This window comes from Mesoplodon mirus (assembly GCF_964341445.2).
Source record: "Mesoplodon mirus genome assembly, chromosome: 3".
Lineage (NCBI taxonomy): Eukaryota > Metazoa > Chordata > Mammalia > Artiodactyla > Ziphiidae > Mesoplodon > Mesoplodon mirus.
This window is the reverse complement of record NC_138978.1, coordinates 97,547,595-97,561,626: the sequence shown is the minus strand read 5'-3', so window position 1 is coordinate 97,561,626 and position 14,032 is coordinate 97,547,595. Positions and strand designations below refer to the sequence as shown.

General features: G+C 34.5%; 1 protein-coding gene across 2 annotated transcripts in view; it reads left to right on the top strand.

Moving 5' to 3' along the window:
• Window positions 1–14,032, top strand: part of COL11A1 (collagen type XI alpha 1 chain) — a 207,751-nt gene that overhangs the window by 129,614 nt on the left and 64,105 nt on the right. For both annotated transcript variants that reach the window (XM_082612439.1, XM_082612440.1), the window contains exons 37-41: window positions 4,267–4,320; window positions 8,782–8,835; window positions 11,727–11,834; window positions 12,228–12,317; window positions 12,575–12,628. In XM_082612439.1, the coding sequence (XP_082468565.1) occupies window positions 4,267–4,320; window positions 8,782–8,835; window positions 11,727–11,834; window positions 12,228–12,317; window positions 12,575–12,628 (360 nt within the window). The remainder of the gene's footprint in view (window positions 1–4,266; window positions 4,321–8,781; window positions 8,836–11,726; window positions 11,835–12,227; window positions 12,318–12,574; window positions 12,629–14,032) is intronic.

Below are 14,032 nucleotides of genomic sequence, written 5' to 3'. Positions count from 1 at the left end.
GTTAGAAATTTAAATAAATGTTACAAATGATTATATTTTTAAACATGTTGAAAATCATTTATAAGTAAATAAATATATTCTCCAATTTTTTAAATTAATTAATTAATTAAATTTTTTTCTCCGTTGGGTCTTCGTTGCTGTGTGCAGGCTTTCTCTAGTTGTGGCCAGCAGGGGCTACTTTTCATTGCGGTGCACGGGCTTCTGACTGCGGTGGCTTCTCTTGTTGCAGAGCATGGACTCTAGGTGTGAGGGTTTCAATAGTTGTGGCTCATGGGCACTAGAGTGTAGGCTCAGTAGTTGTGGCGCATGGGCTTAGTTGCTCCACGGCATGTAGGATCTTCCTGGACCAGGATAGAACCCGTGTCCCCTGCATTGGCAGGCGGATTCTTAACCACTGTGCCACCAGGGAACTCTTGTTCTCCAATATTTTTATATTGAGTTAGAATAACCCCCTCTTTCTCTGATTACTTTCAAATGTGACTTTAGCCACATATTTGAAAAATGAATTATTTATTGTGTGAAATACTGACTTAAATGCTGAAACTCCCTTACTTTTTAAAATAATTTTAGACACTGTGTTTAAAATATTATTTTTATCACTAACAGTCTTGCTCTATTACAGCAAACATATCAAGAAAACTTGTTATCTATATTATCGTGTTATGAAAGGATTAATACAAATAGCTAATATTAAACAAAGGATAATATAGATACTGTCTGCATATAATATTGTTTACTCACTATTTCAGTTTTGTTCCAAATGTAATATTAAGTCATGCAAAGTTGAACATACAGAGGAGTGAAAATACTGTTGCAAAAATGATTTTGCACATAAGATTCTTTCATAAGTATTTTGAAGTCATGTGCATAGATCATTGTTTAGCAACATAAAATCCAGTGATATGTGTAACTTCAACATTATCATACCATTTGTATTTGTACAAATTGTTAAGAAGTTTCCCTCATGTAATATAATTTTATTGTCAAGAAAGCCATTTTTTCCTCAAACTTTTTCAGTCCATTCTGTCACGTATCTTTCAACAAGTTTTGAGCCATTGATCATGCATGCATTTTGTCTCTAAGGAGTATTAGAAGTATAATAAATGCCTACGCTTGAGAAACATGTAGTCTGCTTGGAAAGACATGACACTGTTAAGGAACATTGCTTTCACTGCTAAACAAAATGAGTTTTATACTCTATTTCTCTGACAAATTAAACATTAGTGCATGAAATAAGAGTACCTATTATTTCTCTGCTATGTAGTTTTATAACATATAGGAAAGAACTGTCTTCATTTCTTTGATATTTAGAAGGAGGGATTCAGGTAAAGGGATAGAACCAAGCTCCTCTTCCTTCAAATTAATTGATTCATTTTCATTGTAATCAGGAAATATATATATATGTTAGATATATACATGAAAAATAAATGAAAATATATATATATTCACGCAGACATGTGGAGTATGGATTAAGCACTTAGAATGTTCATGTTTAGAGTCTGTTAATCTCATGCCAGTGTCAGCATATAGTTATTCTAATTAAAAAAATTAATTTAGGTGATTAGGATTTATAACCTGCCTACTGTAAGATACATTCTATTTAGAGAAAAGTCAAAACTCAGTGCCAGTGTGAAGTGAAAAACATCTTAACATTTATTTATGTGTCATTTCACAGATTGCTTTGCTGTATATGTACCCTCCCCCCATTTAGATGAATTTGTTGTCACTACTCTTCACCAACAATATTAAAGGGGCAGTTTACTTTGATCAATAAAATTATTATATTTAAATTAATGCCATGAAATTATTTGGTAATTAATATGCTTATTTTATTGGATAATAGTGTGAGGCCATTAAAATTACTTAAGATTGGGCTTCCCTGGTGGCGCAGTGGTTGAGAGTCCGCCTGCCGATGCAGGGGACACGGGTTCGTGCCCCAGTCCGGGAAGATCCCACATGCCACGGCGCGGCTGGGCCCCTGAGCCATGGCCGCTGAGCCTGCGCGTCCGGAGCCTGTGCTCGCCAGCAGGAGAGGCCACAACAGTGAGAGGCCTGCGTACCTCAAAAAAAAAAAAAATACTTAGGATCAATCACTTAATATTAGGAATAAATACTTAAGAAAAATGATGATGGTATGAATTCTTTATATAGTCTACTTACACTGCTCCCATAGGATATCTAGGAAAGCCATTAAACATCATGTTGCATTCATCCCATGTGACATTTTCTAGACGTAAGATCACTGTTTTAAAGAGTTATAATATTTTGCAATAAAAGTGTAATCTGTACTTTTCACACCAGCAAACATAACAAGATATTTAACTTTTATATTTACGGATTTGCTAAAAAACATGTAACTGGCTTATACTGATTGCAAAACTCATCATTTGGGATGCACTTTAGCGTGGTGGAAAAAAAAACACCTGACTCATGTTTATTACCCTTTAGCTGTCGCCCTCTATAATTTTAGTTAAAACTTTTACTACTGCCCTCAATTAATGGCATGTTTATTCCCATATGTATCAAAATAGTGATAGAGCACAGGATTTGTTTTTATTTACTATTTTGAAATACTGAACCTAGATGAGGTCCACTAGCAATCAACTACTTATTTATGTCTCACCTCTAAACTGAGATCAATACATCTAATGTCTAATACATAGGTATGTAATGTATGTTTTTGAAAGAAGAGATGGCTAGATGATATCCAAGAACATTTTGGGGACTTGGTTAAAAACATTCCAGCTTTGGTCCTTTGGGTGGATTGGAATAGAATCATTGAGATGATCCTGGAAAATATGAACAAATCACTGAGGAAGCTATGATCTTGTGAAATATCATAACAGGCTTTAATTAGAGCTGGCAATTTAACCAGCGTGTCAATAAAGATGCAATCAGGAAGCAGAACTGGTACTAGTCACTGTCGGCAAGGCTTTCCACTGAAATGTTATAACCAAGCTAGAAAACGTCTTATTCCAGTGGGAAAAAAGCTATCTGTGAAAATGATCTATTTTGAAATACTTTTTTTCAAACTCAATTTATAAAGAATCGACATTTGAAAATAGCTTTATGTAAATAATGTATTTTTAAATAAATAAGTAGGTTTATTCAAATAATTAACATACTGTGAGAGGTATACCTGTTATCGTTAAAAATGTTATTACAGTGATCATTTCTCTTCGTTTATCCAGACATTCTCACCTAAAAATATCTCTGCCTATACTTATTATACATGTTTTGAAAATTGAACTTGGTGCTTAATAGTTTCTGAGTAGGATGAATAATCCATAATGCAGTCTAAAGAAGCAATCTATTTCTACTAAGTACCTAAAACATAAGAACCTCACAGAGTTGTTTACTTTAAGTACTTAGTTAATGGCTTCATTTATTTTTTCAGTCATGACAAAGACAGCATCCTTTACTCAAAGTGATAACATAGTAGATGTGCTCTCCAGTGTTTAATAAACATTATGCTTCCAAGAGGGTATTTAAGAAAAGCTGCTGGGAAAAATTTGTCCTGATGACTTCTAAAATTGAGCCTTGCACCTTGTTTCCTTTACTTGAAGCAACTGGGAAGTAAAATGCCATTGTTTATAAGTTTGTATTTCTTTCACATTCTTGTCAGTTAGAAGCTCAGGCCACCACTAGAGGACACTATCTATCTCTGGTATCCAACTCTCAGTGCACAAGAAATTGTATTAGGAACACATCACCAAAAAGAGGGAAAAATATTCATTTGTCAAGTACTGAGGAACTAACATTTTTACAAAAATAAAAATACAAACCAATATGAATATGCTTTTTGAGAAGAAAGATGCTAATGAAATTTAAATGTAAAATATTCAGATTACAGTTGTACAATTTTCTCCTGGTCTCACTTATAGCTATAGATATGCTAAAAAGATATATACAGGGGCTTCCCTGGTGGCGCAGTGGTTGGGAGTCCGCCTGCCGATGCAGGGGACGCGGGTTCGTGCCCCGGTCCGGGAAGATCCCACATGCCATGGAGCGGCTGGGCCAGTGAGCCGTGGCCACTGAGCCTGCGCGTCCGGAGCCTGTGCTCCACAACTGAGGGGCCACAACAGTGAGGGGCCCGCGTACCACACACACAAAAAAAGATATACACATTCTACCATATATGAAGTCAATAGAACATCAAAATAAGATATCTAATGAAGATATAAGAAAATTGCCTAACATGTATTTAGATTGCAAATAATTCAAGAAATATTTATGACATTCGATGTTTAATATTTGTGATTTCAGGGACCACCTGGAAAGGATGGCCTGCCAGGACACCCTGGGCAACGTGGAGAGACTGTAAGTGACCCCAGTCTTCTGATTCAAATTTTCTGTCTCAAGCACTTCATCATTTCACAGAAAGATACTTTATTATTAACAAGTCAATTACCAGGTTAAGGACAATGGTGAAATTAATTCCATTTAATCTTTTAAAAATATATTTGAAATACATAAATAGACCTATGTTTGTATCTAAACATTTAAATAAATATACTTGAGGACATGGATGTTACTTGATTTTCCTTATTTTCAATAACAGCACTTTAGGGATAAGCTGATGGAAAAGACCTCACTGTCTTTTGGATACCTCTACAAGGTTGTCAGCCTTAACCCTTTCACATAAGTCTTTGTTACAGATATATTCCACCATACCCTTTCACCTTTCCACTCTCTAAAGGAGATACATTACAATAAACTGTGCAGATAATATATTATTCTATCCAGAATTAAGGGATGAAATATTTCCCGCTGTTGGAACTGTAAGGCTGTAATTGGTGTAGAACTATGTCAAATGCATTCTCTTCTCTCAAGTAGGAAAATGGAAATGGAAAAAAATGTAACTTAAATTATAGGGAATATAACATTAAATACATTCTCTGAACAACTTATGTGTATAACAGAGGTGGACAGCAGGGAAACTGGCAGCTCAACTATGGTTTAAGAATCCTGGCGGTTTTGTTTATTTATTCTGCCACTGTTAACAAAATTTTGTATCTGACTGTTGCAGTGGGATGGTAGTCTAATAAGAAATCACCATGGATTAGCATGTTTCCTTGGAATCAATTCTTGGTTCCTAACATTGATTAATTTTATCCACATTTCTTAAGGAAACCACAACACAGACTACCTTTGACTGTGTGGCTCAAAATTATCTTAGGATATTCTGCCAGCATGAACGCATATTTGGGGTTCAATAGAAATACTGGATAACAGATTTGAAAACATGATGATTTTCTACATAGGATAAACAATCTGGCAGCAGCAGCCAATTCCTGTTTTGCTCACCAAGTGACAATTCTTAGTGTAATGACTTCTTAGTTTTAGTCAGATTGTAAACTTCAAAGTCTTGGATTACAAAAGCAAAATCAAGAATGATTTTAGTGAGACCAAAGAGTAAAATTGTTTGGATTTCCTCTTGGGAAAGACATCTCCATGATGAACAAGAAATAAACTCTCTAAAGGATAATCCACATTCAAATTTGCAAATTCATTCTCATTCAAATATTACAGTCAATCATTTTTAGCTAAATCATGGTATAGCTTCTTGGGAATACCTCTCAAATATTTCCAAAATGTCTTTTGAGGAAGGGATACCTAGAGAATTATCATTATAAAATCTCTTTTGACTTTAATTTAATCAAGAGCTTCTGCTTCTATCCAAAATAACCCTATTATATATAACCTTTAAAGTTAAAATGGGAAGCTAGCATATTAACTAATGTTTCTAAGATGGATATTCTCATCTAGTAGTTTCTTGTAAACAACAACTAGAATTATGTCTGGAAAATTGTATTCCTGATTTCAAATCCACTTTAAGGACAATAGTGAGTCACCCTATCACCAGGAGTCTTTCTTTCTCACCTTGTTCTGTGTTGACTGTGATTCAAAAGATTGTCTTGTCCAAGAGTCAGAATCTAGGGCAACTATATTTTGATATATATGTTTCCTTTTTTTAAAGAAGAAAGTATTTTATTATATTTGAGATTTGTCCCCATTCAGAAATCCTTGAATTGAAGGTTCATTCTGACATCTTACAATTTAAAGCTTTTTTAAGACCACTAGGAATAATTAGAGATAGTCTTTATTATACTGAAACAACCCACGTTTGTCTCAGAAACACAGTGCCAAGTCATGCTTTGACTGTAGATGTGATCAGAATAGGAGTTCCATTTTTATTACTCATGTATCAAATTAACTTCTGTTTTTCGGGATTTTGAAAAACATAATTTAACTTATCCTAAAATTAAATGGCAAGGAAAGTCTTATTACATGACAGTATTAGAATAATCACACTCCATTCTGATCTATAAAAGTTTTCTTGTACATAGTTCATTTGTAAGATCCTCAGTGTCAGATTTATAAGATACTTGCAAAACTCTGAATGTTTTGAATGAGCAGGCGTATGGTCAATGCTGTTTTCCAGCTCCTTCCAAATCTGTTTTTCACTCAGAGGTACTAGCATTCTCTTAGAACATATGAGTACAAGTCTGGTTGGCAAATTTTTCACAGATTTTCCTCAGTTAAGCATTTATTTTTAATCAGTTAATTTTCATAATTAATTATTATTGTGATCAATTTCATCTGCTATTCTTGCTCTCACAGTTACTAAGGAAAAAACTTTATAAGACTAATTTTTTAAAGTCCTGATTGCACTTACATTTTTACGTCAAACTCTGTGATTAGAAATTGGGCAAAAGGTGATCCAGACAGAGGGAACAGATTATGCAAACATGTGGTGCATGGCTGTTTAGGGAAAGTTGAGATTGTGTAGACTTGGTAATGGATATTTCATGACATATGCTTAGCAATGAGCTGAATAGATTTGCTTTTGTGGCATGATAACAAGTGGACAGGTGAGTGAACCTGACTTGAAAACCTGTAGCGGTCAAGGAAAGTGGCGAGTATAGTTCAAATAAGACAGGTCTACTCGGCAAGAGAGAAGAAGCTGGATTTTAGATTTTCTGAGATGACATGGTAGGATTAAATGACTGAGCTTGAGGACCTGAGGAAAGTCTGGGATCTGAAGTCACTTTGTTAATAAAGGGAGAGAACAGAGGTGGAAAATCAAAGGAGAGGATTCATTTAGTGAGAACAATTTTGAGAATGTTAAGCTGAGGAAAAAGCATAAGAAGGCATTGATAATAGTTGTGATCATGGAAGTTATTGAGATCATCTAAGGAGTAGCTAGGATGTGGGACTAAATGCTGTAAGCAAATGATAAGAGTAGCAGCACTAAGAGCTGTTATCTCTCAGTGAAAAAGAAATAAAATATTATGTATATATATGCTTACATATGTGGGTACAAATTTCCACACCATTAAGTTCCTGAAAAGTTAAAATTAAGCAGTCAAGCTAAGTAAATGCTATAATATATTTCCCTTGAATTGATTCACTTTGCTGTTTTTATTGATAACTCAAGTGGAAACCTGATGGTCTTAAGAAATAGTGTATTTTTTAATAGATCTTTATTGGAGTATAATTGCTTCACAATACTGTGTTAGTTTCTGTTGTACACCAAAGTAAATCAGCCATATGCATACATATGTCCCCATATCCCCTCCCTGTTAAGCCTCCCTCCCACCCTCCCTATCCCACCCCTCTATGTCATCGCAAAGCACCGAGTTGATCTCCCTGTGCTATGCTGCTGCTTCCCACATGTCGATGCTACTCTCACTTCGCCCCAGCTTCCCCCTCTCATCACCCCGTGTCCTCAAGTCCAAAAAAAAGAAAATTAATGTACTTTAAAAATAGGAGAAATTTGTTTTCTTTCCCCATGGTATCAATTAAAATAATTACAGATTCTTTTCCTGCTTTTAAGTTTTGTTTTTATAAATAATGTAATCACAATTATCTGGAAGTTCATGATACAAGTGTGGGGCTAGTTTCTGCTCTTTGCTTTCTAACTTTCTTATTTCCAATCTGATGTTATAATGAATAAAACTTTTGCAAATACTATTTGCTTTAATTCAGTTCTTTGGTAGGTTTGTCAGTATTTTGAATCTTTATCCAACTGTTAAGTGTCAGTTAACTCACATGAGAAGGAAATTTGCTAATCATAATAACAGTCATGCAGAATGAATAATCCAGGAGTCTAGAGAAATATAGATACCAGAATATATGCCCAAAGGCCTTGTTTAGTGAGTACATGTGCTCACATCTACTGGATTTTATTCTAATGACTGCATTATATGCAAGGTACATTTGTAAGTATATTCTTTTGGGTTTTAAGAAAGAACACTGATAAAATGTTGAAATAATGACAAAACATGCAAAGCTGTCTTTTTATAAATTTATTTTTAGATCTTGTTTATTTTATGAGATTGTTGGAATGCATGAAAGAGAAATGCATTAATATCACAGACTGTAGATTTATCTCTGTATAAAGAACCAGTGGACTGTTTCAAAGAATGTCTAAATCCTCATTTATTTCATCCATAAACATTTCTCGATTAAAATTTCTATGTTGTCTGACACAGTGAAAGAGGGCTAAGAACACATTTTTGCCCCAGCTTCAGCCCATTTTCTTGTTTTCTTTTTTAAGCTTATTGAAAGTAATCATAGGACTACAGTATACAATAGTGAAGATGTTAAATTTTCAATATAAAAAGAACTGGAATGTAATAATTCATAGGCATTTAAAAATAAGTATTTTTAGCCAAAAAGTGACTTTCTTTTAATGTGAATTATTCAACTGTCTCAGAGAATTTTAATTTATGCTTTGTGTCCTGGATAAATTTTATAGATTTTTTTTTACCTTAGGGGTTTCAAGGCAAGACCGGCCCTCCTGGTCCAGGGGGTGTTGTTGGACCACAGGTACGTTTCATTTACTTTATTTTCCTAACAAGATTTATTTTCTTGTTTATATTTTCACCTTTTCTAAGTTGTGTAAAATTTGCTCATTTTATTGTGAAAAGTTTTTAATTGAAATTTATGTATTTTTATATTTTGGATGGCATTTAAATATATAATTTGCCTGCACCAAATGAACTTCAGCAAACCATCAGTTAGCTAAAGCGATTTTTCAATTGCCTGAATGAATAAAAGAAAAGAATAAAATAAATGACATTAAGTCAGAAAGTTCACAATGAACGTGACACGAAAGCCTGATCATGGCATCATCTGCTAAAAATACCACATAATTTTTAAATAGATTGGCCATCTTCTTTTTCGGGGATTTCAAATTATAAAATGACTTTAGTTTTCTGAGTATAAATTAGATTTAGAGGTATAATATATTAGAAATATAAAGCTTCTAACACAATTCTTCTAAAATGTTAATGTTTGCATTATATTACATGTTTCTTAAAAGTTTTGTCTTCATAACAATGATTTCCATCATTGATAAAATATTAGTGTGTAATCTTTGAGTATATAGAAATAATGGCAAAGACAAGTAGCTTTTTCAAGGGAGGTGGCAGAAAGAATCTCAAAAATTGATGCAGTATCCTGAATTATAGTATTAACTACTTATAGAAAACAATTCACAGGGATAGAAAACAATGTTTTTATTCTGGCGTAGCCTATTGAATGGACAAGACACATCTAGTTTACTCAGCTGGAATTTTACCCCTGCTAATAACAAATTATAGTAAAAGAGCAGTTGATTGAGTGTTTTAATTATTTAATTGCTTTAAGTAGTCTTTTCTCAGCCTACAATTAGTTCTTAATACTTTGTAACTCAATCACACACCACACACACAGAGAAATGAAAACTGTGTCTTCTTTCCAGGAATATGTGTGATAGAAGCAAAAATGAAGAATCCTTGGATTGGTTGATTGATCCCTTTTATTTCAGAGATCACTTTTGAGCCAAGGGAATTTCTGTTTGCTACTTTATAAAGAAGAAAACAGTGTGCATGATGTTCTTTTTGCGGACTTCTTTGTGTGTGCTGAGCCTTCCTTTTAACTGCTTATCAGTTTTAATTTTTAAAAAACCCTCTAAATAATTGTTTTCTTCTTTATTCCAAACAACTTCACAACAATTTTCTGTGGAAAAAATCTAACTGAAAGAATGATTCCTATTATGTTATTTATCTATGAACAGAAATAGAATTAGGGCCCCAACTAGAATGTAAACCTCTTGGGGCTTAACTGAACATTTCAGGTCCTCAATGATTTTGAAAATTCATCTCTGCCTAATGCAGACATCTGGTTTCTGAGCCCCGTGTTCTTTTCTGTCTCCCTACTTTAAGGCATAAAAATAACAGGTGTGTTATTGAATATGCATTTTCATTGGATTAATCTTCTTTATTGGTCCTTTTAAGAAAGAAAATTCTATAGCTTATTTCAAATGTAACCTTATTTTCATGTTAGGACAAAGGAAGTGATTTAATAGGAGCAATATTGATTGCAATACTTGATACTCCTTTTTTTATGTGGTCATGTGAATCACCGCTCATTTTTGTCTCAGTGGTGATAGCCATTAAATTAGGATCAGTTCTACATTCCTTACTATTGAAATTCTGATCAGATGTTTAAGGAAACATTCCTTTGGGGAGAAATGTTTATGCATTAATGATAAGTTGGGGACCTTCAGCAATCCATAATTAAAGGAATTTAAACCTAGAAATGTACACTCAAATTCAGGACAGATGTGTTTTTTATCCAAGACCAAAAGTAAGAATCTGTTGCATTTTTATAAAAATAACAGAGAATGATATTCCATAAGCAACTTCAGTAACACATTCCACTGTTTAACAATCTCAGCATCTGGAAACTTTCCCTTTATATATCTTTAACTTAAATCCTTCATTTAGCTTTTTTCTAAATGGAGATAGAGAGCAACTGGTCACAATTCTCTATTTACACTTGAAATAGCACCACAAACCAGCACCACTCAGGGGACACATAAGTGACCTGACATTTTTCACTTTGGCATTTGCAGCAGTTTAAGGCAGTGGGCTATTTGTTATAGTCTTTGGCCGAAAGGAACTGGCAACCCAAACTCATGATCTTCAGGGTCCCCCTGCCACGTTGTCTAGACTTTGTCAAATGAACATAGATTAACAATTGGAAGGTCTCCAATCATGGAACTTCCAAGGAGGACCACTTTGGTTGTTTGGGTTCCCGGGGACCTGAGCTTATTATCAAGCAGTGATTCATTGAGTAGCAGTACCAGTGCCTCTTTTACTCCTAAGCTCATTTGACACCTAATATAACAAGAGGGGAGGGGGCTTCCCTGGTGGCGCAGTGGTTGAGAGTCCACCTGCCGATGCAGGGGAGACGGGTTCGTGCCCCGGTCCGGGAAGATCCCACGTGCCGTGGAGAGGCTGGGCCCGTGAGCCATGGCCGCTGAGCCTGCACGTCTGGAGCCTGTGCTCCGCAATGGGAGAGGCCACAACAGTGAGAGGCCCGCGTACCGCAAAAAAAAAAAAGAGGGGAGAGTATGAAATTATAGTGAAAAAACAGTTTTTAACAATACTTGACCTCACTCAAACAATCTGGTATTAAATAAAGAATACAGCTCTTTGAATCTATCTATATATTTCCCTTATACACTCAGATTTTAATAAAGATTACACATAATCTTTCAGACTTCTACCAGGTAGTTCACTTTCAGTGCTTTATATGCAGTTTTGTAGGACATCATGAAAATAATTGAAAATGATAAAACTTTGTGAAAGGGAGTGATATTTGTTTTGGGTTTGTGTTATCTTTGCCAAAAATAAAAGAGCAATCTAATGAAGTTTGTTTATCCAATTTAGGGACCAACTGGTGAGACTGGTCCCATAGGTGAACGTGGACATCCTGGTCCTCCTGGCCCTCCTGGGGAGCAAGGTCTTCCTGGTGCTGCAGGAAAAGAAGGTGCAAAGGTATACCATGCTCAAGGAATTTTCTTGGCTGAAAATATCCATTTACTTTTTACTGTAGCTTCTCATTACTTGTCCACAGATTCTCTAAATGCTGGTGTAGTATTTAAATGAATGTCAGAAAGATATGTCAGTAAAATATTCAGTTTATTGTATCTCAAGGCATGACTGGACAATATATAAGAACAGTTAGTTCTATTGACCATAAAACCATCCATTTATATACACTCAACTGTGAATAGTAGTTCATTTTAATGTATATGACATTCCACACAATACTTTCATCATTAAACGGTATTCAGGCTTTACTCACAGTAGTTTAGAGGTAGTTACAATTTTGTTTCTGGAAACATGTAGAGTTTACTCTCTATGATGGATGTATATTATATTCTTTAGGGTGACCCAGGTCCTCAAGGTGTCTCAGGGAAAGATGGACCAGCAGGACTACGTGGTTTCCCAGGTGAAAGAGGACTTTCTGGAGCTCAGGTATAATTAACATATTAATAAAATATGTGAATAAAATTGCTTATTAGAAGCATTTTTTTAGGTCTCCACTAAATAAAGATTCATGAGTAATTAAAGGGAAATATGTAAGCATATGCATTGGTTGTCATAATACGTATAGCCATATACATTAGTGTCTGGAAACACTCCCTAATATCCTCATTTTATCAATCATACATCACCTCCTATTTATATTCAATTCACATCAATTCATTTTCTTTCCTTTTCACTTTTCCCAGGGTGCACCTGGACTGAAAGGAGGAGAAGGTCCCCAGGGCCCACCAGGTCCAGTTGTAAGTATGATTATAATAAATAGTTATGCTATCCATGATTGCAAATCATAGCTCTTCTTTCATTACTCTCATGCTGTGATCCCACAGTGTGTGGAAGAGAAAATAAACACATGTCAATCAAATCAGTCAATGCCTGGTTTCTACCAGCTGCATGCTCTAATGAGTGCAGAAACAAAAGAGTTTAGATGATTGAAAATATTTATTTTACCACTGCTGTCAGGAGGTAAAAGGAGCTATCTTGCTTCTTACAATACCTTAGGAAATAAATCATAACTTATCTGATTCTGAGTACTTGATGAGACTTGAATTTTATCAATGCTCATTAAAAAAATTCCATAAGTGTGAAAGGCATATATCCATTTTGTATATTATCTAGATTGTTTTATTTAGTCAATGTAACCTTATGAAATAATCGGCGAATGAGTAAATATCAGATTTTTATTTTCTTGAGATACATATAACCCCCCAGAAAGCATTATAATACAGCCTTCATTTTTTTCCATTAATTTACCTTCATTCTTAGCTGTACTGTGTGAAGTTACCAGTAAGAGCCAAACTACCAATTTTAGTGGTTTCTTCTCATTCTCCATTCTATTTCACCAATCTAAAAAGCTGAAAGTTGCCTTAACTTGCATCTCAACTTCTTTATATAACATATTGAAGTCATACGAGTTCCACCTCCAAAATATTTCTTTAATTCATCCCCTTTTCTTCATTTCCACTACCACCACATTTGTTCAGACTCTTTCCTTTCTCTCTTTGCTTAATAGTGTTTTATCTCCTTGACTCTCTTTCTTACCCTTTTCTGTTAGTTTTGCCCACTGATTGTAGAATTATAGCTTAATACACAACCTTAACTCTTCCATTCCTCTGCTTATACATATCTCACGGTTCCATGCTGTCTTTGGAAACCAAACTCCTTATAAGTTTCTTCAAAATTTGATCTCAATCACTATAGTCTATTTTATTTTTCTTAAGGCCTACATTCTAATTCTACCCAATTTAATGCACTGAATTTCTTGCTTATCATACTACCACAATATTTATACTTTGCAGAGAATATACTTTATACTTTTCTTCTTCTTCCAGGAAACCCCATTTTTCCTTTCTCTATTTGAAAAAAATCCTACTCATCTGTAGAGATCAAGCTTAAATGTTAAAATCTCTATAAGGTCATCTTTGGACAATTTGCTTCCATTTCATATATTAGTGAAATTTCTCTGCTCTTTGTGCTCTTTGTTATGATTTGCATTTTAGAAATTGCATTGGAATATATTTGGTTGTCTGTCTCTTTCATTAGACTGTGAGTTCCTTATGTTACTTTGGTTACATTTACATGCAATGCTGTCAATATAATCATTCCATATCTACCTATTTAAATTTATCATACATCCTGATACTGGA